Source organism: Morchella importuna (assembly GCF_003444635.1).
Source record: "Morchella importuna strain M04M26 chromosome Unknown Morimp01GS007, whole genome shotgun sequence".
NCBI lineage: Eukaryota > Fungi > Ascomycota > Pezizomycetes > Pezizales > Morchellaceae > Morchella > Morchella importuna.
The window spans coordinates 449,509-475,843 of record NW_025763404.1 but is presented as its reverse complement, the minus strand read 5'-3'; the positions used below and the strand labels follow the sequence as shown (position 1 = coordinate 475,843).

The following is a 26,335-nucleotide window of genomic DNA, read 5'->3' as shown; positions in this document are numbered from 1 at the left end:
GCATCTAGCTTATCACTGTTGGTCTTGAGTCTCAACGGGAGGCGGAAGGTTGGGGTATCCTCCTTACCAACCGTAGTCTGCTGTGCTAGCACGAGTGAGGTGTCTCTGGGGCCATAGAATTTGAAGGTGAACAAGAACAAAGAGATTGGAGAAAGGAAAAGAGAAAGAATATGGTTTCAAATTCACGAGGACTTGGAGATAATAGAATGAGTCTACAACGTAGGCTTATCCATCATGCGCAATATTAGCATAAATTATTTTTCACACAAGGCCTGATCAGCTCTACCAGCTGACATCTGTGATAGCGGCTTTATCATCTTCGAAGATCTGACATATTGTAAGACCCACCCCCCCCCCCCCCTTCGAAATAGAAAAAGAAAAAAAATCTGTGGGTCCAACAGTCTTCGAGTACGAGTACTGTGATTTTCCCCGGATTAAGACAACCCCCCTACTGAGCCAGAGTTTACACTGGGTCCCAGCAGTAGGTGTACCTGAGTCACTAAATGCAGTCCTGTGGGTCGCTCAGTTGAACGCCTGCCGGCCCCTAATAAGTATAAGTCGTATCTAATGTACACATATACCAGACGATAAATAGAGAGCAGCTTCCCTCCCAATCCAAAAGCTCTCTCTCTTATCTTCCTTTCGTTCAGTTTAAAAGGACTCTACTACCATCTCCCCTATCTGTCCTTCACTTTCTTTCTATTACCATCTATCACCATAGCTCACCGGTGTTTCATTCATTCGCTTTTGAAGCACCGAGCTTCACTCTCTAAGCGTTGCCATCATCCCCATCGTTTCCGTAACATTCGCACCCAGTCTATATTGGCCAATATGGAAGACTCAAATACAGCCAATACTCGGTCCTCACATCTCCAGGTAGCTCCAGCTGAGAATATCGTTAAAACTCCCCAAGTTCCCATTCCCGACTCAGCTCTACGACACCATCAATCCCGCGACGATGGCTCCTATTTCCCTCTGCAAGTCGGCGGCGAGCTGGCAATTTCAACGTCCCCAACCCACTCTAATAGCCTTGGTATACCTAGAGTTGAGCTTAAGCAGGTCTTGAAGAAAGAACAGAGGAAGAGAGTCTCCTTGCCAGCGCAGAAGGATGAATCCGAAATTGAAAAAGAGACGCCAGTCGAGGAGGAAAAATCAACAGTTGAGGTTCAAACGCCAAAAATTGAACAACCAATGCCAGAAATCAAGAAGATGCCAGTCCACTCGATGCCTACGCCGCCGTTGTCGAGAAGTGTGTCGGCGCTGAGCTTTACCTCCAATCACAGTGCCATGTCAACAACATCCCAATCTGATAAGGAGACCTGGGATAGGACAATCGCTCGCGTGATCAACGGTATTGTCTCAATTAAGGCGACAACCACCAGACCCTTTGATACCGAATCTGCAGGGGACTACACAGCGACAGGATTCGTTATCTCGAAAAAGCATGGATTGATCCTGTCGAACAGACATGTTGTTTCGCCTGCGCCCATCACTTCTGTTGCCGTTTTTGTCAATTACGAAGAGATTCCCTGCTATCCTGTGTATCGCGACCCGATCCATGATTTCGGGGTATTTCGGTACGACCCAGCCAAGCTAAAGCATATCAATGTTGAGGAAATTGAGCTTCGCCCAGACTTGGCAAGGGTAGGTGAGGACATCAAGGTTGTTGGTAACGATGCAGGCGAGAAGCTCTCGATCCTTGGCTCTACCCTCGCTAGGCTGGACCGACATGCTCCTAGCTATGGTGTAGACTCCTACAACGATTTTAATACATTTTACATGCAAGCCGCCTCTGGGACTTCCGGTGGGTCTTCTGGCTCACCGGTCCTGAATATCCACGGTCAAGCGATAGCTTTAAACGCTGGTGGAAGCAACTCTTCCCAGAGTTCGTTCTATCTACCACTAGACCGTGTGGTTCGCGCAGTCGAAAAAATCAAGAAAGGAGAGCTAGTGAGCCGCGGTACGCTTCAGACAGAGTTTCTTCATACCAGCTACGATGAACTGCGAAGGCTTGGGTTGAAGGAGGAGGTTGAAGAAGAATGCAGAGCCAGAAATGCCAGCGCCACTGGACTACTCAGTGTGATCCGAGTGCTCAAGGGCGGCCCTGCAAGCTCAGAAAGAAAGCGCGCCGAGCCGAAGGAGGAAGTTGTTCCCGAGGGTGTTACCAGGGTCGCAGGACTGGAACCTGGTGATATTCTTTTTGCATGCAATGACCAATACATCACAAACTTCATTGCCTTGTGGAGTATTATTGACGATAGTGTTGGGCAGGATATCGTACTTGATATCTTCAGATCTGGGAAGGAAGGGAAGGAAGGTCCTAGAGGCAAACTGCAAGTCGTTTGCACTGTTCAAGACCTTCACGCGATTACTCCCAATAGGTTTTTGGAGATTGGAGGTGCTGTGATTCATGACTTGAGTTACCAGGTCGGAAGGAGTCATAATGTAGAGCTGGGAACTGGTGTCTTCTGCGCAGGTTTGTACTTCATTCCCGGTCGATTATTTCAAATCACTAACCTTCTGAGTAGCTTCTGGGTTTCTTCTGTGGTCATCATGGAGTCGAGACTTCCTCATCACGCACGTTGCCGGAAAGCCAACAAAGAATCTTGATCAATTCATCGAGGTGTTCAAGACCCTTCCCGATTATGAACGGGTTCCATTCATGACAAGATCTATGGGAAGGAATGAGGACCAGATGTTGATGGTTGATATCGACCGTCATTTCTTCCTTGGCGCTTTGTTTGAGAGGAACGATACTGCAGGAACCTGGATCAGACGTGAATTGGAACCTGCACCACTCAAACAAATCGAACCAGTGAAAGAGGAGAAGGAAGAGGAGACTGCTTTCGAGGAGGATGAAGAGGAGGATGCCGAAGACGTCGGCTTGGACAAGATCAAATCCGCCCTTGTCAATGTTGTCTGCCGCCTCCCATACTCAATCTATGGCCACACCTCCGCCTCCAATTATTCTGGTGTTGGCATGATCGTATCTCTTTCCCCTATTCCTCTTGTGCTCTTCGATCGATCGTCTGTTCCAACTGAGATGCTCGATATCCGTCTCACCGTCTCCAACAAGAACATTCCAGGTCGTGTCGTCTACATGGGTCAGTTCGCACTGGTTACCTTCGACATCGAGCTTTTGCCCAAGAACGTTACCGTGCCTGAGTGGGATGAAAAGCCACTCAAAGTGCGTGACGAGGTTAGAGTCGTCGGTTTAACTAGTGATCAGCTGTTGGTCCAGAAAGAGACCTCAATTGCTTCGATCGGTGTCAACTTCAACACTTGGCAATGCAATCCACCGCGTCATAGGTTGATCAACATTGAGAACATCAATGTTGCCGAGTCCTCTGGCTGCTGGGGCGGTGTCATTGTCCGTAAGCCTTTAAAGGATGCTTCAGACGATGAGAAGAAGAGCTTGAAAGTAGCTGCGTACTACATGGCGGTTTCTTCCCAGAACAAGACCGGGGACGATTCATACTGGACTCAGGGTCTCGACATTAGACGATACGTCCTTCCAGTCGTCGCTCGTATCAATGCAGAAAACGGCCAAGGCCAAATTGAACCTCCTCGCCGCGATCTTGGGATTGAGTTTTCTGATATGCCCCTCGCAACCGTTTTCACTATGGGCTTGTCCCAAAAGCGTTTCGACGCATATGTCAAGGCTGCAAAGAAGATCCGTGGTGTACCTCGACCTTTGATCGTCGAATCGCGACTCCGACCAGCCCCAGCCGGGGATGAGGAGAAGGCACTCAAAATCGCGGATATTGTTTTAGAGATTGACGGGAAGCCTATTCATCGTGTATCCCAGCTCGCCGAGCTTGACCTCGATACAAAGGAATTTGTTGAGATGGTCGTTCTCAGAGGCAGATCTGAAATCACGTTAACTGTGCCCACAACCCGTGCATACCCCACTACTGGAACCAACGTGGTTCAGTTCTTTGGTGCCATCGTCCATGCTACACATGCAGCTGTATTGGAGCAGGTCGATACTAAGAATCCATCGCCTCTTATTCCCTTGTCAACTCCCGGTGTCTATGTCGGTGGTGTTTCATACGGATCACCAGCTTTGGATAACATCAGACCAACACACTGGATTCTGGAGGTTGATGGTGTTCTAACTGGCAGCATTGAAGACCTCACCAATGTCGTTAGGACTAAGCAGTGGAAAACGGGTGAATACATTCGTATCAAGCAGGTCAATCGCAAGGGCATTACCAGCGTTGTGAGTGTCAAGGTTGACGAGAGATTTTGGCCTGTCCTTTCATGGAAGCGCGAGGAGAGCGGCGCGAGAAAGTGGACTCAGGAGAGAATCAGTGGAATGGAGTTTGTAGAGGGAAGCATTTAAATGGTTTTGGTTCATGTTCATGTTCATGTTTGGGTTGGGTTGGTACTTGGTTGGGGTATATACTTGCTATCGTTTAGGCTATGGTTTGGGGAGCACGGTTCTACAGCTTTAATTACGGGTTTTTTCGTTTCTAATGTTTTGATTGTATGTTTTTACGTTAGATGTTATACTTTATATGTTTTGTTTCTCTCTTTTACGAGTTATGGTTTTGGTAACGCTTCTATTAGATACTAGATCTAAGTTTATTGTTACGGTCAGATCTATTTCTATACATGTCTTTGTAGACGAGATGAATGATAAGAAGTCGTCTACATACTCTTTCAAACCTGAAGATTCTTATTGCCATCCATTGTCTTTGAAGTGTGTGCGGCTTTCCAGAGATATCCATGGTTCCTATATGTATTTCTGGGTGCAGTGATCCCCAATGACAGTCCATGCATGTATCGTATCGAACCGCCGAGTCCGATATTTGCTTTATGTTAGAGGCAATCCTTCCTTCTGCTTGTAATTACCTCCGAGGTTTAGGTACCCATACTAGTACCTCTAATTCTATACTGATACGAATTTATTTAAATCGATAATCTTCTCCATGACTACCTAATCTACAGAGAGGTGTCTCAAAAGCATAGATGACTTCGAACTCCATACCGTATTACATAACTTGAATGAACGGCCGGTCACACAAGACGTTGAAATTCCTGTATTCGGTTATTTGTCTTGAATAGGTGTGCCCCTATGTAATATTTCATCATACTGGCTTGGAAAGGTAAATTCGACGTCTTGTGTGACCGGCCGTCTACATATAGCTATTCGAATTAATGCGGGATTCTAGACCTATCTACGAAAAAAAAAAAAAGAAGAAAAAAAACATAAATGCAACGATATACCCTTTCCCCGTGTCTGTACAATGCTACAGTAGTAGTTACAGTCATTCTCTAGGGCGAGACGTACGTTTACCTCGAATGTTTAATGGATCTTGGCGTTTGACTCAAGTGGCGAACTGTAGAAGACTAGTCTAGGTAGGTCTTACCCAAACCTTGGGGCTGTGTACTAGGGATTCCTCTATAATTGCGGTGCCACTAAGGGGTGTTGATATAGGTGCTCTCTACAATTGCAAAGAGAGAGATTACTAGAACAGTCTTGTGCCCGCTCTTAAGTATAGCTTACTTCATATATTAGGTGGATACACGTAAGATCCATTTAGGACTCATAGTGGCGAGTGTTTAGACTTATTAGCCCTGCTCAATGAAAATGTGAGTCGATCTAGCTACTAATACTCTCCAAGTTACTCGGCCACTATTAGTTATTGTGTCTCTATAGCTATAGTTAGTGCTGGTATACTCATGATCACTTAGCCGTTAATTGTGCGCATATAATTCAATTGAGCATGTGACACTTCTAGCAATTTCGTTAGTTGCGTCATAGACAATCACTCACCCCACATATATGCCTCCTATTGCATACATGCAGTGAAACGGTGCTAGTACTACAGTGCGAGCCCGGTCTCCCCCCCCAAAAAAAAAACTGAACACTGCAGACGTACATAAAACCCTGCAGAATCAAACAAAAAGTATCCCGACGTTGCCAATAGCCTTCCACACCATCAATGGCCACATAGCTAGGCGGTGCCACTGTTGACCGGGTTTCAATTTTCGTATATACGTGGGATTGTTTCAAGGGATGTTGCACTCCTGGCTAGTCTCGAAGTATAAAATCAATGCGAGTTCCCTTGCAAGGCGAATTGAGGTTTATAACCGTGGGAAGTATAATATACATATACATGCAGTATATCTGGCCTTGAGCACCGTGGCCCTAGAAAGGCGCTAGTGATAACGTTAGAGGTCCAGGCAGCTCATGGCTAAATAGCCTAGCTACCAAGACCACAGCCATAGCTACATGTAGCTACGGATTTGGGGGTTCAGCATCATAATCCAATGGTCTCGTCTTCACAGTCACCTGTCTACCCGACTATCATGAGAGCAGCGCAGCCTCAATCTTCCAGAACTTGCATACCGATCCACAGATATCGTTTTAGCCCTCAATGGGAGTCGAGTCATTATATTAATCAACGAGGTATTACGCACTAATCTGTCGGCGTCCCAGCGGGAGAAGCATCCTATAAGGATGCGATCTTTGTCGTTTATCGTCCATTGGTTGACTTGTGGTATTCTTTGGTGATTCGGATCACAAAGCTGTGGCCATGCATTCCGGACTACATGTATGTAATGTATGTACGTGTTGTTTTATAAACCCGTCGGGTTCGAACGTTCGCTCGCTCGTTACTTACTGCAGCAATCTTTCTTCTTGGTATCTTTAACAAAGACTGGGCCAATAAACAAATAAGTCTCTTGTTATTGTTGCACAGACAATGCATAAGGTTTTAGGGATACAGCATAATCGATTATAGTGCCAGAGGCGCTGTTTAGATCTATATCATAAACGACTCGAAAGGCCTTACAAAGCAGGCCGAAGGAGGCTACTTGTAACTATTTTAACTATTTAACTATTTTCTGATTGGTGCAATCATTCAGCCTGTGTGCTTTTCAATTGGCCTAGTCCCTATTCGGAATTAATATTACTGTTTGATTTTCTTGGCAGGTACTACGTGCAATGTGCAAACGAGATCTGGGGATCGATAATCAGGAATGTGGATTCCTGGAGAAAATGTTTGCATTGCAAGAATATCCCGATCAATCCTAATTGATCACTACATGTACTTGTCTACATACGTAGCTCAGCATTTGAGGGAGGGCTCCTCAACCGGTTTCTCGAATGGCCGAACATCCGTTGCCTGTCGACTTAAAAAAGCTTCAGGCTTGCTTGTCATATCTCTCAAGTTGAGGCATTTCCGGTGTGTGTGTGAAAAGGCCAAAGTAAGTAATCTTCCACATCAGACGAAACCAACCAACCACCCGCGTTCCGGACACCCGCGCACACTGTTCATTATTTAATTATAAGGCAACGTTCGTTTGTTTCTTCTCCTCCAACATTCTTGCACTTTTTTGTGCTTTGCTTTGTTCACGAATACAGAAATCACGACGCATGATGATTACCGGCTCTGTCATACCACTTATCCTCCTGGCTGCTGCATCAGCTTCCCGGGTCGCCGCATTCCCCAACGACAATCTCGCTCGCCGTGCGGATGCAGCTACTCCTACTACTGCTACTACTACTGAAGCACCCACACCCTGGGTCAGCATCTACCCCGACGGCAGCGCCTCGACCTTCACCGAGCACGTAACCACAAACACCCGCGGGCAGTCCACGACGGTGGACACACAGCCCACAGGCTCCTCCATCCCCGACACCTCTCGGTCCCAGGATGTGTTTGCGCAGTGCGACAGTGACAGGTACGAGCTCACGCCAAAGGGGAACACCCAGCCGTGGATCCCGTTCTGCGCGCCCCTCAATGGCACGGAGTGGTGGTACACGGGCAAGTATTATGTTACGTGGAACCCAAACTTTTGGCAGAGGAACTCGACGGTGACGGTCATGCTGCATTACATCAACTACGGAGGCGCGGGGGAGCTGGCGGACTCGGTATGTTGTTGGTTCATGACGTATCCCATCATGATTAGTTATAATTAAACGGCCGCGGTGGTGCATGAGAGGAAAACCCGCGCTAACGAGAACACACAAAAACCCTTAGTGGGAAGTTGCAAACTACCTCGGGTTCCACCCCATCGTGCCCTCCAAGGACTGGCTCAAGAACCAGACGGCGCTCAACGAGGGCGTGAAAAAGGACCTCACGGAGCAGCCCATGGCCTTCTCCATCGTGGGCTCCGACACCTCGTCTGGCAACGGTGTCCAGGAGGGGCCCACCATCATACTTACGTCAGACCCGAAGGCCGCCCCCGTGGACACATCGCCGAACAACCGGCCGCCGGTTAGCACGCTGGGTTTGGCGATTGGGCTGCCCCTCATGGTGGTGTTTGTGGCGGGGACACTGTGCTGCCTCCATTTCTGCATGAGCAGTAAGCGCAAGGTGGGGCCCGTATCGATTGGTGGTGGACGTAGGCACCTGGTGGGGCGTGGATACAGCGGCCGGGCGGAGAGGAGGAGGAAGGCGGCGGCGATGGGGGGGCAGGCGGCGTATAGGGATGATGTGGCCGATGTTGACCCAGCCGACGGGAGGGGAGCGGAGTGGGAGCTGGCAAATGTCAAGGGGGGGAATTAAGGCGCGGATAAGGAAAAAAAAATTAAGAACAGAACAAAAGATGAATGAATTTCTTTTTTAGGACTGAGCCCTGATGTGTCTGATATAAGTACATGTAGTTGTGAGGAAACAAGGCTCCATGCACGGCGCAAGTGCCGGAGCTTAAGCTTAATTGTGCACAGACACAGAAGATCAGGATGGTCGCTAGGTGGCCCGTGAGCTGACAAACATCGATGGTGGGTGAAACAAAACGAAACATAAGTGCAAGAGGGTGGGTGTTCGAGCCCAATTCTTATCTAACGGAGTCCTCTCAAGCCAGAGAACTATGAGTGTCTTCCGTTCAGACACAACATGTACTTCCCTTGATGTAGCTACATCTACTATTCTACAAAAGAATATAAATCGGAAGTTTAGCTAAACCATAACCCCCTATATCCGGCCTGGCGTCTACCACTCACTAGACCACGCTCGCCCGCACGCACAATGTTCAGTGGCCCAGAAAAGTAATACTTAACGGAGCGGGACAAATTGAGCTAGGGCGACACATAACCCTGAAATTTACCACAATCTACATCCTCCACGACGTACACCTGGATACATGTATGTAGGCACATCTATGCCTTGACACACGCACACGCACACGCCACCTACAGCCAGCCACTAGCTCTAGTGATATTGAGGCGACTTTTAGAGAAAAAGTGCACACAAATGTAAACCCCCCACTCCTGGATCCAAAGCTGGAGCCTTTGGGACAACGTGGTGCTGAGTATACTAGTGTGCACGCCGGTTACATCACTCACAGTTCTCTTGCGGGGGCCTGAAAGTGATACCTCGGGGCGTTATGTAGTTTTAATCACAGCCTATCACTCGAAGAACCACGCACCACTGATAAAAATCCCTGTATGCACTAAAGACAACCCGGCCCAGCTAGCAATGTAAATCGTTAAATAATTTATCAATATCATTTTTAAATATACAGTAACGGCATCTCAGTAATTCTACATCTCTCTGTATTACACCCGTACCCTACCACTCCCTCCCCCCCCCCCCCAACCTACAACCCCCCCAACCTACAACCCCGCAACCTACAACCCCCCTCCGCCCCACTCCCACACTCACCCCTCCACCTCTCCACCGCAGCCCCCAGCCTCCTCACACCCTCCACCGCCTCCTCCTCCTCACAATAACTCACCGTAATCCTCACCCACCGATCCCCCCAGCCCATCCTATTCCTCTCCCCGGGGCACTCTGTCATATCCCCACTCATCACCCTCACCCCCCGCCCTCCTCCCCTGCTCCTCGGCCATGCGCACAATCTTGCGGGCGTCGTAGCCCGGAGGTAGACCGACCCACATGAAGAAGCCGCCGTGGCCCCCACAGATCTCGGTCCCCGCTGGGAGGTGCGCGCGGATTGCGGCGGCGATGGCGCCGCTGCGCGAGGTGTAGGTCTGCCGGAGCGTGGTGATGATGGCGTCGATGGCGCGTGTTTTGACGACGTGGTGGATCAGTGTGGAGACGAAGTGGGAGGAGTTGCCGCCCTGTGGTGGGTGTGGGGTGAGTATATGGAGGATTCACGGTTGGGGGGGGGGGGGGGCTTTGGGAGGAGGGTGAATGGTGAAAATAACTTACACTGATGTTGGCGCCCCCATGGCCGATCTGCTCCGCCAGTACACTCGTCGCAGTCTCGATCCAGCCACACCTCAACCCCGGCCCCAACAGCTTCGAAAACGAGCAGTTACTGACCGTAAACCCCGCCCCCTGCTCTAGCTCCCCCTCCTCCTCCATGATCTCCCGATCAACAGTGACCAGCCTGGGTAACAGCTTCCCGTCCTCCCCAAGCGCACACTTGTCGCCCTCGTTCCCGAGAAAGTCGTACACATCGTCCGACACCAGCAGCACGTCGAATTCCCGCGCGAGCTGTACCAGCTCCCGGCGCGTCGCAAGGTCCCAGGTCTGCCCCGTGGGGTTGGAGTATGTGGGGACGCAGTACAGGACGTACTTGTAGATGCGTTTTGGGGCGGCGCCGTCGTGGGAGATTGGAGCGAGGCCGGCGGAGAGGGGGATGTCGGGGGTGGTGGCGTTGAGGTGGTGTAGGTGACGGCACAGGGAGGGAGGTCGATGCTGGTGGCGGTCGAGGAGATGGCGGTTAATTTGTTGGTGAAACCGGCATCTGCGATCATTAGCCCACCTCTACACCATGGTTACACTACTACTGGAGGACTCAGAACAGGCGGAATAGAAGAATTAACCTTCGAATACTTTGGCGGCCAGGAAGTAGGCAGGGCTGATCAGGAACGCCTGCTTGGTGTAGCCAGTCACAGGGCTGGTGCAGTGCATCAGCACATTCATAAGCCCGAACGAGGCGCCGGATGTCATCAGGATTCGCTCTCTACAGCAGTCCACACCCACCCACATAAGGTCATCTTCTTCTTAACTACCACAAAGAAAAACTCACAACCCAATCTCCTCCCTCAGCCCATACCGCTCACCCGCCCACCGCGCAATCTCGCCACGGACGTCCCTGTTCCCCATCTCACTGGCATAATGCAGCGGATGCCGAATCACCGTGTAGCTGTCGACCGGGAGCGAGGGCGCATTCAGGACTACTGCGGCGGCATCTGCGATCTGTGAGGTTGCTAGAAGCCGCGTTGAGGGGTGGCCCCGTAGGAGGTCGATATTGCCGCTTACTAGCGGGGCATGTCACGCATCGTGGTTGTGGTTGTGGTTGTGGTTGTGGATTGTGCAGTGCTGGAAACGGGGACGGGAACGGGAACTTTGACAAGCCTTTTATTATTTATTTTTGAGAGGGTCAATTGCGGACGTAGCCTTTTGTTTAAGGATTGGAGGGAGGGGGGGTTACATCTTGGTAGTAATTAATTAATTGGAGCGGTTCACTCGCTGATGGAAAGATGCAACATCAACTCTCCCCGTGCTGTACCCCAGGAAAAGGTGGGGTGGGCACGTTAATTACTCGCATATGATTGGCCCGCGAATGGGCAGGATGTGTTAGTAACGGGATATGATAGCTATGGCTGTTCAATGAACAGTACAAGACGACCAACAAACAGCGAGGCTTTGAAGGCCTTGAGCTAAACCCACACCGGTGTTTTAAATATGACCCGTGTGTTATCCCCCAATCTGTCGTGCCAATTCTCGGAGTTGGGGGTGCAGATTGATACTGAACTCCATAGGGTTAGGGATCACCACTTATCTTGGCGCCTACGGAGCTAATCTTGCAAATATCAACTCGGGACACTGCAAATTATGGGTGAGTGGTCTAGTTGGTAGTACACCTAGACTGCCCCCCGCAAAAATACCATGTGTTCTGAAGGGTAGGAGTAGTATCGGTGGTCCCGATGCAGCACTTTTTGTGCTTTTTTTAATTGCTGAACATCTTGCTCTCACTATGAACTGAAGTTGTAGGCCCGTCGATCGTCCAACTTTGCTAAAAATTGAAGGGGTTGAAGACAGCGGAAGGGATAGGTTACTGCAGTTTCTTTCTACCCGTTTAAACCATTCTATAGGTTAGTTGGAGGTGTTGAAACAAATGATATCACTCAATAAACGGAACTATATCAATCAAAAGCATCAATTCTTGCAAATATCAGATTAGAACAGAAAAAGAAAAAAAAAAGAACCCAAACATGCACCACGCAATAATCCCCAAACCCAATTTCAGTCTTTCTTAGACCCTGATATCATTCGTCAACAATCGCCATTCACCACTATTATCCGACTAAAAGCCAACATAACGTTTTCGCCCCCACTTATCGGCCTCTATGCCTGTTTACAAATCTTTTCTTGGAACGAAGTCTGGGGATTGCTTCTTCTCCATGGCAGTGTAGCGGTCGCTAAGCTCGCCATACTCTCTGGTCAAACCCTCAGCCTGCTTCTTGACGATTTCCAATTCCCTCTCCTTGGCCTCGTATTTCTTTTCCAACTCGCTCTCGGCACCGGAACGGACACGCTCGTTGCTTTCAGCGCGAAGCTCCTTGACAGTCTGCTCAAGCTTCAGAACGTCCAAGATCAAGACGTACGTGCGGTTAAGAATGAGCGAGAGGAAGAGGGTGAAGCCGCAAAGGTACCTTTATTGCATCTCAATTAGTACAAGGAGCCAAGTAGGGGAGGCGGGCAAGGGATAACAAACATGTTGCGCTGCGAGTAAAACTTCCTCGCCTGAACCTCCATCCTTTCGTGACCCAATACGGTCTGCTGGCCACCATTACGGTCGGTGTTTCGGGAGAGCTCGTTGGTGACGCTATATACACGGTTTACGGAATCGATGAACAAGATTAATATAAACACGAACGTTATCTAAACACCGATAGTAATTAGAAACATTAATTCCTTCTCTTCGATATCAAGAAGGGAACTACGAGCGTACCTTCATGCCATATTGTAACTTCGCCACGAACGCATTTTCCGATATGAAGGTAAAGATCATCTTACGCCATGTGAATGGCAATGGGAGGATTAGGAGCATGAAAATGCCCATCTCCACAAGGAGAAGGAAAAACACCTAGATTTCAGAAATGTCAGCCTCGTTTCCTTTTGTTTCGCTACGTCATAGCCATCCCCCGACTTCTAGCCCCAAATTCATGCTCATTCTCAAGAGAATAAAGCAGAGAAGCCAGAGCTTAGAACCGGCCGATGGGATGGTAAAAACACAATCCTACGAAGCCACAATGGACAACAGAGAGGGTACAAACAAGAGTGTAATAAAGAGTCATGATTTCGACAGAACAAAGTGTGTTGAATTCAACGTAGTAGAGTTTCTGCGTGTGTATGTGTGTGGTATAGACTTTCAGGATGAGAGATGATGATGGATGAAGGGGGAACAGAAGGGGGAACAGAAGGGCAGAGGAAGGAGGAGGAATAAAGGACGACGTGGAGAGATTAAGTCATTTGGGGAACGTGAAAGGTGGCTTTGATCTGCCCTGTTTGTGTCAACAAGTTGAAGCCACACATACCGGCTTGGCACACACACATACGTCACCACCTCTTCATGGCCCGACAAAAACAACATGGCGGGGGATACGGATGTCTGCTGCTGCTGTTGCTGTTGCTGCGCCCACTACAGGAGGAGTCATTCGAGAGACTGTTCGTCTGGTTGGCAGGACATGGACATACGCAATCTCTCTACATACTGCCATTGAACGTTTACACGATCCCTCAGCAGCCGACTCTCTGGCAACATAAGACTGCATGTACTCTCCTCTAGAGTACATATGGGTACTTACTGTAGTCGTGCAACCTAATCGCTTATCATCTTCCCCCACAAGCTGTGAGACGAGTTCAATTCAGGCACCAAAGCTTATCTCACAAGCCACAGTGATGTCATACGTTATGAACCTCTCAACCTGAACAAAAAACAACTCCAGGAAATAATTGCGGCAGGTACCGGAGCAGAAATAGAAGTAGAAACATTTAGTTATTGGCTAGACCCATTCAGAGTGTTTTCTAGCAAGCTCAAATCAAAGACACCGAAACTGGTAAAAATTTTGGGATAACTACATATGTAGATATTCGATACCCTTGTCAATTTTTGACTGATGTTCGCAAGGATTTGAACTGCCACACTATGGATGGACCACAGTCAAATTCTGGCAAAACTGGTGCATGTGCATAACTCTACATATAATTCTACGCTTCTCTCCATACAATACTAGGGAATAAGGAACCAAAGAGTGCCGATATTGGCATATGAGTGCTGGTATCGCTAGTAATTGAAACAGGGCACAGAACACTTTGTTCTGAAATTTTTGTATAGTACAATAGGTAATGATACACCACGATGAGTAGACGCCATATCCTTTAAAACACAAACTTTTGAAGCTCCCGTATAGGGAGGGATATCCTGGAAAAACAATCAGCCCCCAGAAGGACTAACTAACCCTCCGCCTCGATGCTCTCATAGGCGTTGCTCTATTTTAATTCCCCAATTAGCTTTTCACTCTAAACACTCCTCCGAAAAGAAGTAGGAAGCACATACCTTATGCTTCGGAGTAAAGTAGAAATCCTCTGGCGCCTTCCCCAAGAACATCTCCGTGATCTTGATCCAATCCCTATAATCCCCACTGCCCATCAGCGTCTCCAACTCACTCCTCCCCTTCCACAGCGGTGGGCGGTCCTGAATCTTCGGCGGCAACCTCTCCAAGATCCCTAGCGGCACATAGCGGCACGAGAAGCCCAAATACTCCAACAGGAACCTCCTCGTCGTCGCCACCCCCAGCTCGTCCGCGCCCCAGTACTCCAGCCCGTAGCGCGCAAAGTCGCCCACATACGCCAGCCGCTCGGTCGCCGACTTGTCCAGATACTGGCCGGCCGTGATCTCCTCGAAGATCCACGGCTTGATCAGCGCGCCGCGCGCAATCATCACCGAGTCCACGCCGGACTGCTCGATGCCGTTGTAGTAGTCAATGTGCGAGTAGCAGTCGCCATTGCCGACAAGGTACACGGGGAGCTTCTCGCGGGCCTCCTTCTCGGCGGCCGTGTCGGCCGCGGCGTCAGACGTCTCTTTCAGGCTCTTGATCAGCGCCGCGGTCTCGGCGATGTAGGTCCAGTCGGCGGAGCGCGTGTAGCGCTGCTGTCTGCTGCGGCCGTGCAGCGTGATGGCCTGCACGCAGCCCTTGTCGTAGAGCTTGTGCACGAGCTTCTGCGCGGTGGGGTGGCCGTCCTTGCAGCCCATGCGCACCTTGACGGTGATGGGCGTTTCGCCGCTGACGTAGTTCATGCCTGAGAGCATTCTGAGGAGCTTGCCCTGGCTGTCGAGGAGCGCGGAGCCGCCGCCTTGCTTGTAGACGAGGTCGATGGGGCAGCCGCAGTTGAGGTCGACGAGCGAGAGGCCGTGACGCGGGGAGGAGGCGCTGGGGAAGAGGGTGCAGAGGGCTTCGGTGGCGCGGATCACGGTGTCGGGACGGGTGCCGCAGATTTGTGCGCCGAAGTGGGGGAGCTCTGAGGAGTGTGCTTTGAGGAGGGCCCATTCGGGCTTGTGGCCTTGGAGGAGGGGGAGGGTCATGGCCATTTCGGAGTAGGTGAGGGCCGCGCCGAGGGAGGAGCAGAGGCGCCGGAAGGGCATATTGCCGGTGGTTCTATGTGGAAATGTTAGCATTGTGATATAAGGTATTTAGAGGGTGAGAGTGGGGCTCACGTTAAGGGCGCGAGAAGGGGGGTTTCGCGGCCGATGTAGAGCTTGCGCTTCTCTTCGGCCCGGACGGGCTCCTCGACGTATGAAGCCCGGTCCTCCAAGATATCGCCATCTGGGCCGCGCTCCTTCTTCTGCGCATCGATGAATGCGTTGTAGATCTTGCTCTTTGGAAGGGGGAATTGGTTCTTCCTCAGGGTGATTTTTACACTCATGGGGACGTTATTTATGCACTCCCCATATGGATCATCAAACCCACCAACAGGAACCTCCTTCTCCCAATCCTGTGGTCTATCGTCATTAGCACCCTTGATGACCTTTGAGTTGGCAATCTTCTGCTTCATCTGCTCCGCCATAGAGGCTTCATAGGCCTTCCTCCGCTCCTCGTCGATCACGAGCATGAGCTCCCCATCCTCCTCCTTGCTGTGCGATTTAAGCCACCTGCAGCGCCAGCCACTCGCACACCATCCGCGCTTCTCCCACACCGGACAGACACCGTCAATGTCCTCCTTCTTGCTCTTCAGGTAGTCCCTAAGCACATGCGTATAAGCGCACAGCTGTCTCGCCGGGGGGGCCTCTGTCTCCCCCTCCTTCTTCTCCCCACCAGCCTCCTCCTTCTGCTCCTCTACCTTCTCTGGAGCCTCCTGCTCCTGACCCCTATTGCCTCCCTTCCCCTTCCCTCTACCCTTCCCGCGCTTGTCAGCAGCATTATTCCACCGCGCACTCGTGCCCCCCGCAAACTCGCACGCCGCGCTCGCAAACAGGCTCTCGCGCGGCAGCAGCACAAAGCTGTTGCACAGCTTGACGCTCTCCTTTGCGAAGTGGAACTTGCGCGCCTTGTTCTGGCCGCGGTCACGCTTCTTGCCGCGGTCGCGGTCGTCGCCCTCGTGGCGGGCGGCTTCGGCGTTGTCGTCGTTGGCGACGGTGGAGGGGTCGATGCGTGGGGTGGATAGAACGAGGAATCTGCATACAATTGAGGTCAGTCACCGGCCGTTTTCAGAGAGAGGAGAGGGGGGGGGGGGGGGGACGGACTCGGCCTTGATGGCGGCTTCACCGTCACGCGGGTCGGTGCGGATCTTCTTTGCCACTGGCTGCCCGGAGGTTGAGGCTGCGGTGGGTGTGGGCTCCGTCACTGTTTCGACAGGCGCTGCTGGCTTCTCCTCGAGATGCTCGGCGGAGCGCTTGGCCATTGCGGGTTCAGCGGTGGCGGCGGGCCCGGGTGTTTGTTCTTCTGATGACATGGCGGTGGGGTATTTGTTGCGTGAAGAGGAAAGGAAGGAAGAGAAGGGAAGGAAGAACGAGAGAAGAGGAAAAAGGTTCCCTGGAGATGGGAAGCGATAAGCGATAAGATGCATGAGTCAGCGGTGCCGAGTGATGGGCCGTGACGGGGCAGCCGCGTTCTAGATCGAGCATAAAGCAGCAGCTTTGACGTCACGGAGCGTTCAGCGGAGGGAGAGAGAGAGAGAGAGAGAGAGAGGGGCGAGTGGATGTGGATGTGGATGTGATGTGAATGTGGATAGGAGTCGGTCTATAAGAGCTCTAATTCCCCCAGGAATGGATATGGCTTTCTTCAATTAGTCTTCCATAAAAAGCACATCATCAACCATGGACGCCCAAGCACACTGTCTCTGTGGAGAACTCCAATGGACCGCGCACTTTTCCAAAGGAAAGATGCCCGGCCAGGTTCTATGCCACTGCGTGAGTCTTTTTCACACTCCTCACCAGAGAGACAGCCAGGCACTGACACCACATCCAAACCACCAGATGCCCTGCAAGATGTTTGGCGGCGGAGAATACACCGTCAACATGATGGTCCCCAAGGTATGTATATGCAAACAACACCATCAGCAAGCGCCCAACTCCATCCACAGAGAAGACCAAAGCTAACGCATCCCCTCGACCGACCGCTAGTCCGATGTTAAGATGACCAAGGGCACCCCCAAAGTCTACACCTACACCGGCGAGTCCGGCAACCCCGTCGACTGCGTAGCTCCCCCCCTCCCTCCCTCCTCTCCCCTCTCCTACCCATACTCCCCCGACCACCAAACTAACCCCCCGACCCAGTTCTACTGCCCCAACTGCACCACGCACGCCTACCACCACGAAAAAGTCCTCGGCGACCGCTACACAATGCACTCCCTCCTCTTCGAAGACGACACGCTCAAGCACCGCCCCATCGAGATGGAGCTCTTCGGGAAGCACCGCATGCCCTACCAGCCCGAGATCGCAAAGACGTACGAGGTCACGGATAACTCCTAAACCCGTCCGGCCCTGCACTCCACTTCGGGGGGCTTGGAGGAAAGACGGGGAAGAGGGAGACGATGTTTTTATTACTGCTTATAGTGGCTGGTCCGTGAAGAGGCTTTGTCGAGTAATTATTTTACCCATGAAAAAAATGTGTGAACGATCTATGTATTATTTATGTAGCGCGCGGGGTTTATAACTAACGAGCGCTGGTCAACCCTACCGTGTCATACACTACATGCATGTAAGTATGATGCGGTATTACTGTGGGCCCTGAAAAATAAAATCTGTATATTAGCTAGAAATGTATAAATATAATTATGGTAATCGGTATTGTTGGATTTGATGCACGGCTTGGGGCTGTTGGTGGTTAAAGTCTCGCTATTTGAGATCCACTATAGAGAAGGCTGTGACTCTAAAGACTCCGATTCAGGAAGACGAGAGTGATGATGGTTGGATTTAGTCGTTGAGACATGTTTTAACACATATCCCGCCGTCCTGCCCCACGGCTCTCGAGAATCCTTCGGTCTTGCTCGCAATTGTGCAAGCTAGTTAAGCATGAGGTCGAAGGGAGAAGGTCAGCTGCGTCACGGGTGGTCACTCGGTTTGCATCTTTCCTTAGAACTCACGGTGAAGAGGCCACCACCGTCTCTAGACACCACATGGTGTGATCATTCACTACATACTTTAAAAGCATCACATAAACCTGCCAGTACTCTTCGAGAGTCCAAGGTGTGTCCAGAGTGTGGCCTGGCTAAGTTACTAGCTTGGCGTGTGTGGAAGCTACATCCTACCCCATCACCACATTCAATAAGGGCTGAAAAGTCCACTACCGTCTAGAGTCGTGATCATTGACTACTTTAACTTGCGGGCCCCCATACACCTACCGGTACTTTTCCAGAGTCTGAACTGTGGTCTGGCTAAGTTGCACACTAACTTGACGTGTGTAAAAGCTAACCGCCCCCACGACCGCCCCCACGACCACCCCACCACCACCATCACCATCACCACCGCAATTTTCAAAAACATTCGATTCCTCCCAGGGACTAACATCTTTTTATTCTTTTTTCTTTTTTTTTCTCTTTGCTTCTGGTTTTCTTCCAGGGGTTGAAGATAAAGAAGATGGATGGATCATCATCTCCCACAAATATACATATGGGTCGTTAGCTTCTAGAGGAGAAGAAGAAAAAGGAAAGGGTCCTGGCCTTTGTTATTGATGGTAAGTTATCACGGTTGTTCTTACTGACAGCATCATTAATGTTGACGTTGCAATTGCCAACGGTTCATTGTGTAGTTCGGACGTGGTTCCAAACTATATGTATGTATCTGTACTCTAATTTTCCCTTAGGGCCATTTGTTTTTTAGACTGTATCTATAAAGAGGAGCCTTCTCTCCGGCCCCTTCTTTGCTTTAATGATTAGCTCGTGCAATCGACTTCACTTCATTGGTTCTCTCGGCTCTAAAGAATATGTATGTATGTATATATTTATTTCCTCCCTACTAACCTCCACTAAATACCTCCTCGCCATACCACTACCCCACCTTCTTCCTACCCTACACTATATATCCCTCCTCTAATATGGAACAGTCTAGTTAACTACATGTATCTACAAGGTACCATTCGTGACGGCAGCCGAGTGGTATCTCGCCAAATAGCCATACGCCGTCAAGTACTTATCAAAGTAAGGAAGCAACTCCGGTGTTCCTGGGGTGTTCCTCCAATCCCTCATCAAATCCATGGCGACCGCGAAATTTCCCATGAGGGTAACACCAGCTTTGGACATACGGTCATTTGCTTCTGCTGCCAGTCTCTCGTTGAAGGTTCCGCTGGCATCCGTGTTGGCGAAGACCTCGTATCCCTCCTCACGGAGGGACATTGCTAGGAAGGCTGTGCATACCTATTGTGCCGGCCATATATGTTAGCGTCAACTCAATAAACGGGAGGAAAGATTCTAGCTACGCACCTCGGTGACAATCCCGCCAAGGATAATCTGCGTCTTATTTGCAGCCCTCACAGCGTCTCTAAACTCCGAGTTATCCCAAGCGTTGACCTCGCCGTTACGTTTAATGAGTGGTGCGTCAGGGTGCATATCAAGGATTTCCTGCGGAAGAGGCCCGTTGGGGCCTGTCTCGGCGCTTGTGGTGAGGACCGTGGGGAGGTCAAAAACGTTTCCGAGAGCGGCGTGTGCGAGGATGTTGTTTTTGAACTGGTCGGGGGAGAAATCGCGGACGAGCTGGAAGAGACCGAGTTGGTGGTCGACGACCAGGAGCATGGCTTTGTCTTTGTCGATGCGGGTGAAGGTTTGGTCGACTGTGGGAAAAGGCGAGGACATGTTAGTATCTTGAGATGGGGAATGTGAGGGGGGGGGGGGGGGGGAAGGGAGGAGTGTACCGGTTGTGGCCGCGAGGGCAGACGTGAGGAGGACGAGAACGGTAGGGAGGGATTTGAAGAACTGCATTGTAAGTACTGATCTGGTGTTGGTACTGGTATCGAAGCTAATCTTTGGGAGAGGATGAGAGAGGCTCTTGAGCTGTAGAACTGAGGAGTGCCAGAGAGCTGATGAGTGAGGTGAGGAAAGAAAAAGTCCTTTTCCACGGCGGGAATCGTCAATATTTATATCGAACCCATCTCTCTCTGAGAAGCCCCCAAAAATCTATAACTACGACAAGTAGTCTTCTTCGGGCAATTGGGAAGGCCAATCCCCTGTGAACAATTACGAGATAAATCTTAAGCATCGAGTAAGTATACTGCATTGATATTGAGGTTAATAACCCGGTAAACATTGGCTCTGCATGCAGATATCGTTTTTTGGGGACCGCTTTCAAAATCTGACAAAATTATTACCATGCATATCGATGCGGCAGGATATGGCAACTAATCATTGACACTCGATTGCGGCGACGACTTCCAGCTAGAGTGAAGGCGCAGTATGCAGCTCAATCTAACTATCCCGTCCCGCCAGAGAGGTATCTTTCTTCTAGTGAAAAGTCGCGATCCCGCCCCTGTGATGAGTGGAGGTGTTTTGATTGGTGGCTGACAATTGAGTACAAAGCTCATGCTAATACAACTACTTAATTGCACGGCCAGCGGTCCCCACCAATAACAAGCTCTCAATTTATTTTATAGACATCGTCATTACCATATAACACTTGATTAATGAGCTTCGTCTGCCAGATAGACCTCCTAGCTTGTTACATCTGCGCTGCGTTGTTAACCAAGTTATTTTACTAAATGTATGATTTGCTTATGCCATTTGAAGAACCCTGATGTAATCCAGCGAAACATCCACCACAGTGGCTTTCCAACCCTTACTACACATGCGCATTTCTGTGTCAGCGACTACTGTCGCTTCGTCGTCCATTTAGAGGTGCATACCCGGAGGCTCCGGATCGCATGCAGCACCCGCCCGCATACAAAAGTACCTGAGGTACTGTACTCCCCGCCCCACTAGTATCAAAGTAGACATTGTGATAAATCGCACCCCAAGTTCCTGCGGCGTAAACACTTGACCCTTACTCGCCGACAGCCGGATTATAGAGTTTTTTTGACGGTAGAGGCAGGTTGATTATGTTGTTGTGACAATGATCCTGGTCAGCAAGCTGCAGTTGCAGCAAATCTGTTTACCTCAGACTGGCTGCCAAGATGCATCAATTACTGAGCAAGCATAAGCGATCGATAATTATTATCAAGCTGCCCTTTCAAAAAATTTAATTAAGGCCCCCGAAGCAATACGTAGGATATTCCGATCGGCACTGTGCTTTTGCATCTTGGAATAAAAAGAGCCTCTCGTATATGCAGGACTTGGATCGTTCCAATTGGTTGATATTAGGCGGAGAAGATCTCAATAACCCGTGATACCCTAAAATAAAATAAAATAAGGCACAGAGATAATGTCTCGTGCCCGGATTACCCCCCATTGGTTCATGTTGCCGGTTGGAGAAAGCTTGTTTCAAGGTATTATGAATGCTCACCGGTGATAAGTACGCCGCAGGCAGCTTTGAATCACGGGTACTGAGAGCCCCTGAACTCAGGACACTTCCCTGCTAGAGTACAGAGGCTATTTCCTGTTTTTCTTGAGCGAAATGCTCTATGTTGTCTTAAGGCCTATATCGAATACCTATAACCAATTGTCGCACCGGCGAAGTTAGATAGGCCAGACAGAGCAGGTGCCAGCTGGTCGTTAACCAAACCACTAAGCGAACGGCAGAATCGAGTGACCCCTCATGATGCCCTGCTGAGTCTTTCCCCTCTCCAAGCAGCCCCCCCCCCCCCCCCCCCCCCCACATATATCAACCAAGATCAACTGTCTTGTACATTTCAATCCACGAAAGAAGAGCCCTATTTAAATTTCAAAATCCATGCTGCCTAATCCTTTGCACAGTCTCGCCAGTTCCTATCGATCTGTAGAAGTACTTTTTGCTTTTAAACGCAGCTAGGCTCTTATTTCGAGATTCTTCATCAGCTAGACCCTGATATCAACGGACCACATTGACAGTCTAGCATGCAAGCTCTACGCTTTGCCAACGCTTGATACTCTCAAGACCGTCCTCCCATTTCGCGATGGGATCGCTTAGCCCTCTCCCTGGAGGTTTCAACGGATTCCCTTTCGTAAGGACTTAATTGGAGTCGAGGAGAGGGAGCGAAGAGGTGAAGCCAAGTTAACGCAGGCAGTTCGAGCAGCGGGTGAGAGTCTGTGTCGCTTGGCCCCAAGCAAAAGTGATGGCGTCATGTGGCTGCCCATGTGTAGCCAACGCAGGGACAAAGTGCTAAAACTCGGTCCACAAACTACACCACCCGCCGTAGAGTAGAGTTTATCTACCCCACAGAAGAAGGGACATTACTCCACACAGCTCTGTCAGCTGGCTGTCAGCTGTGAAGCTCATTCCCAGTAACAAGCATAGAGCACTGAAATAGAGGCTCTTCTCAGACGTCCATCAGATGACCGCGCGCCCATGTGAATTATTATTATTGTGTCGTGAAAGCCGAGTCCGGGCCGATATCTGGGGGAACGGAGCAATCACATGTCACCGCCGTGTCTCGCTTTGAGCCGGCATTCGGTGCACGATTGTGGGGAAGTGTGTTCTTGGCGATGCAATAACAACAATTCAGCAGCTTTCTCTTCTCGGTCTCTCTCTCTCTCTCACAACTCCTCTCCATCACGTCCCCCCCTCAAAAGTGAAGTTCGGTTTAGATATATCTCTTTCTCTTTGTAGCCAGTAGTAGTAGTAGTAGTCATTACTCCCCCCCCCAAATACCTCCAAACAATAGCTACCATGGCCGCCCTCCGCACAGCTCTCCCCCGCGTCCTCCGCCGGCCAGCAGCAACAGCAGCAGCTCTTGCCAGGCCAGGAATGGCCCCATTAGTTTCGAGGCGTCACTACTCCGAGATCAACCCCACGCCCATCTTCCACCTCACCGAGACCGAAGAGATGCTGAAGGAGTCCGTTGCCCGATTCTCAAAGGAGGTGATCCTGCCCAAGGTCCGGGAGATGGACGAAGCAGAGATGATGGACCGGGGAATCGTAGAACAGCTGTTCGAGCAGGGCGTGATGGGCATTGAGATTGGAGAAGAATACGGCGGGTCTGGAATGAGCTTCGGATCAGCAGTTGTAGCGATTGAAGAGCTCGCAAGAGTCGACCCTTCAGTAAGCTCCATTCCCCCCTTCATCTCCGTAGAACTCAGCTAACAATCCTAGGTCTCCGTCCTGGTCGACGTCCACAATACCCTCGTCAACACCGCCTTCCGCACCTACGGCTCCGCCGCCCTCAAAAAGAAGTATCTTCCCCGCCTCGCCACCGGCACCGTTGGCTCCTTCTGCCTCTCCGAGCCCGCCTCGGGCAGCGACGCCTTCGCCCTTCAAACCAAAGCCATCAAGTCCTCCTCCGGCGGCTCCTACAAGATCACGGGCCAAAAAATGTGGATCACCAACGCAGCTGAATCCGAGATCTTCATTGTGTTCGCCAACATCGCTCCCGAGCGTGGGTACAAGGGTATCACCGCCTTTATTGTCGAAAAGGGCATGCCCGGCTTCGCCATCGCAAAAAAGGAGAAGAAGCTCGGCATCAAGGCGTCCAGCACATGCGTGCTCACATTCGACGACGTCGAGGTCCCCGCCGAGAACCTGCTGGGCAACGAGGGCGAGGGGTACAAATACGCAATCTCGCTACTCAACGAGGGGCGCATCGGTATCGCCGCTCAGATGACTGGTCTCGCCTTGGGTGCGTGGGAGAACGCCGTCAAGTATGTGTGGAACGACCGCAAGCAGTTTGGCAAGTATATTGGCGAGTTCCAGGGGATGCAGTTCCAGATTGCGCAGGCGCGGACAGAGATTGAGGCTGCGAGGGCGCTTGTGTATAACGCTGTGCGCGTGAAGGAGGCGGGTGGGGCGCGTGCAGGTGAGGGTTTCGTGAAGGAGGCAGCGATGGCGAAGCTGTATGCCTCGCAGGTGGCGCAGAGGGTGTCGGGGAGCGCGATTGAGTGGATGGGTGGCATGGGATTCGTGAGGGAGGGGCTGGCGGAGAAGTTTTGGAGGGATAGTAAGATTGGCGCCATCTATGAGGGCACGAGCAATATCCAGTTGCAGACGATTGCAAAGTTGCTGCAGAAGGAGTATAAGGTGTAGACTGGTGGATTGCACGGATTGCACCTGTAGCTATTGTAACCTAATTAGTGTGGTTAGAAAGGCTTGCTTGCTCGGGGTTTCATGAAGAAGCGTTGCATTTTTGCGGTTTCCTGGCATTTTTTGTTTGCTCGTGTGGGCGGGTTATAGTTCGTGGCGTTAGAAATATCATCCTTTTTTCCGCAGATCTGGTAGAGGTTGACACTCGTTGAAGTAGAATACACATGTGGTGGATGTTGGTCATTGGCCCCCCACTCATCAACCTCACCTCAACCGTGCCTATGATGAACCGTCTAAATGACATCAACGGCTGGTCAGACACATCCATCTTCTAATCGTCTTTTACGAAAGACCCCATCCCTGTCAGCTGCCGAAAGAGCTTCCTCAGCCCAATTCAAGTTATCCAGCCAGTTCCCCTAGGCCTGTTCAAGCTCACTATCGACTCCTCCAGCCAGGAAAGTGGCCCGGACCGTAAACGGGCCGTAGCAGAATGCTGGTGACTGATTGTGGGTGCCTCTATGGGGAAGGTTAGCCCCTGCCCCCACCCACTATCGACAGCTATAGATCAAGAGGGGGTTGCCACTTTTCCGCTTGGCCCTTCTTTTCAGTCTTTCGGAGGGGGGTTCGTTCCCCTCCTACCTCCCTCGAGTCCCTATAGACTAAATGTACCGATCCCAGCCAGTATTCGAGCCTAGCATCACCCATATATCCCCACACCCACTTTCAATCTTCCCCACTATCCACAGTAAACTCACCAGGCTAACAACCCATCACAGCCAATCACTCGACACACTATCGCGCTAACCCAATACGGCTAGCCTAGCCAGTGGCCTGGATAAGCCGAGAGGAATACACATGTGAACGAAGAGTCGAAGGATCGCAAGAACCAATCAAGGCGACGAAGGGTGGGGCTGTCCTCTTCGCTGTACAGGCACGTAGATGCATGTGTGTCTATGTGTCTGTGCGTGTGTGGTTTGAAGTACGGGTAAAAAAAACATCTTGGCCGTGGAGTATCGCCTTCCATTCGCCCGCTGGCCATCTAGCTAGGCCTCCGATGGTGGGTTGGACGCTGGCCTGCTATGAGTAGCAGGACCCGACGACGAATGTGGCACTACGTGGTATTTGCTCGATCACAATTTCACATGTTCTTCTTCTTCTTCCCACAGTATACCCCTCTCCTCTCCATCCCCGCATGTCCCACTATGGGTTCTGCGGTCCGAATAATTCTGCTGGAGCCGGTCTTGTTTTTGCGGAAGCCCGCGGATAGTATTTAGCAACTCATTGGGCGGTAAGTTAAAGATATATATAGATAGGTACTGTTTTCAGGATGATCTTTGTGAAGCAAAATAGACAATCAAAATATAGAATGTATTGTACGAACTGATGAGTAGGAACAAGAAGCGGGAGAGAACGTTCCCAATTTATAGGTCCAGTTTAGAGAACAAATGTCTCTAAGACAAAGGTACAGATAGTTTGGAACCACGTCTAAACTACATTATGAAACGTTTAACACTGCAATTGTTAACAGCAACCACCACCACCGCCGCCACTGCAATGAATTGCCACGATTAATAACCACATCTAGTTACCGTATAGGGAAGTGCCCAAAAATCACTTTTCTTTACCCTCTGGATAAATGTGCGTCTTGTGCCATAGATGGACAAAACAGCATGTGAGCACAGAGCCAAAACAAAAGAAAGGATATGCATATAGATAGTAAAGAGATTTCATTCATACATGTATGTAAGATCTGTGATGCGACTTTATACAGCTTCGCCCCGTCCATATTCTCCGCTTCATAACTTAAACAAGAGATAAACAAATA

At 50.4% G+C, this 26,335-nt stretch overlaps 8 protein-coding genes across 8 annotated transcripts; 4 read left to right on the top strand and 4 right to left on the bottom strand.

The window, feature by feature from the left end:
- Positions 1–831: 831 nt before the first annotated feature.
- LAJ45_03323 (uncharacterized protein) lies at positions 832–4,345 on the top strand (the record flags this gene model as incomplete). The annotated part of the gene is made up of 2 exons (XM_046112910.1): positions 832–2,476; positions 2,529–4,345. 2 exons carry the CDS (start codon positions 832–834, stop codon positions 4,343–4,345), a joined length of 3,462 nt encoding a protein of 1,153 aa, XP_045973787.1.
- A 3,045-nt stretch (positions 4,346–7,390) lies between these two features.
- On the top strand, positions 7,391–8,522 carry LAJ45_03322 (uncharacterized protein; the record flags this gene model as incomplete). The annotated part of the gene is made up of 2 exons (XM_046112909.1): positions 7,391–7,885; positions 7,995–8,522. The coding sequence occupies 2 exons, from the start codon at positions 7,391–7,393 to the stop codon at positions 8,520–8,522; spliced, it is 1,023 nt and encodes a 340-aa protein (XP_045973786.1).
- A 1,205-nt stretch (positions 8,523–9,727) lies between these two features.
- LAJ45_03321 (uncharacterized protein) lies at positions 9,728–11,209 on the bottom strand (the record flags this gene model as incomplete). The annotated part of the gene is made up of 6 exons (XM_046112908.1): positions 9,728–10,039; positions 10,131–10,671; positions 10,751–10,785; positions 10,845–10,890; positions 10,957–11,137; positions 11,206–11,209. 6 exons carry the CDS (start codon positions 11,207–11,209, stop codon positions 9,728–9,730), a joined length of 1,119 nt encoding a protein of 372 aa, XP_045973785.1.
- A 1,079-nt stretch (positions 11,210–12,288) lies between these two features.
- On the bottom strand, positions 12,289–13,231 carry LAJ45_03320 (uncharacterized protein; the record flags this gene model as incomplete). The annotated part of the gene is made up of 4 exons (XM_046112907.1): positions 12,289–12,586; positions 12,649–12,815; positions 12,886–13,020; positions 13,211–13,231. The coding sequence occupies 4 exons, from the start codon at positions 13,229–13,231 to the stop codon at positions 12,289–12,291; spliced, it is 621 nt and encodes a 206-aa protein (XP_045973784.1).
- Positions 13,232–14,390: 1,159 nt separating this feature from the next.
- LAJ45_03319 (uncharacterized protein) lies at positions 14,391–16,886 on the bottom strand (the record flags this gene model as incomplete). Its single annotated transcript, XM_046112906.1, has 4 exons — positions 14,391–14,426; positions 14,494–15,592; positions 15,652–16,608; positions 16,678–16,886. 4 exons carry the CDS (start codon positions 16,884–16,886, stop codon positions 14,391–14,393), a joined length of 2,301 nt encoding a protein of 766 aa, XP_045973783.1.
- Positions 16,887–17,250: 364 nt separating this feature from the next.
- Positions 17,251–17,904, top strand: LAJ45_03318 (uncharacterized protein; the record flags this gene model as incomplete). Its single annotated transcript, XM_046112905.1, has 3 exons — positions 17,251–17,466; positions 17,557–17,631; positions 17,710–17,904. The coding sequence occupies 3 exons, from the start codon at positions 17,251–17,253 to the stop codon at positions 17,902–17,904; spliced, it is 486 nt and encodes a 161-aa protein (XP_045973782.1).
- Positions 17,905–19,496: 1,592 nt separating this feature from the next.
- Positions 19,497–20,348, bottom strand: LAJ45_03317 (uncharacterized protein; the record flags this gene model as incomplete). The annotated part of the gene is made up of 3 exons (XM_046112904.1): positions 19,497–19,787; positions 19,854–20,200; positions 20,282–20,348. 3 exons carry the CDS (start codon positions 20,346–20,348, stop codon positions 19,497–19,499), a joined length of 705 nt encoding a protein of 234 aa, XP_045973781.1.
- A 2,815-nt stretch (positions 20,349–23,163) lies between these two features.
- On the top strand, positions 23,164–24,513 carry LAJ45_03316 (uncharacterized protein; the record flags this gene model as incomplete). The annotated part of the gene is made up of 2 exons (XM_046112903.1): positions 23,164–23,535; positions 23,587–24,513. 2 exons carry the CDS (start codon positions 23,164–23,166, stop codon positions 24,511–24,513), a joined length of 1,299 nt encoding a protein of 432 aa, XP_045973780.1.
- Between the last annotated feature and the right edge of the window lie 1,822 nt (positions 24,514–26,335).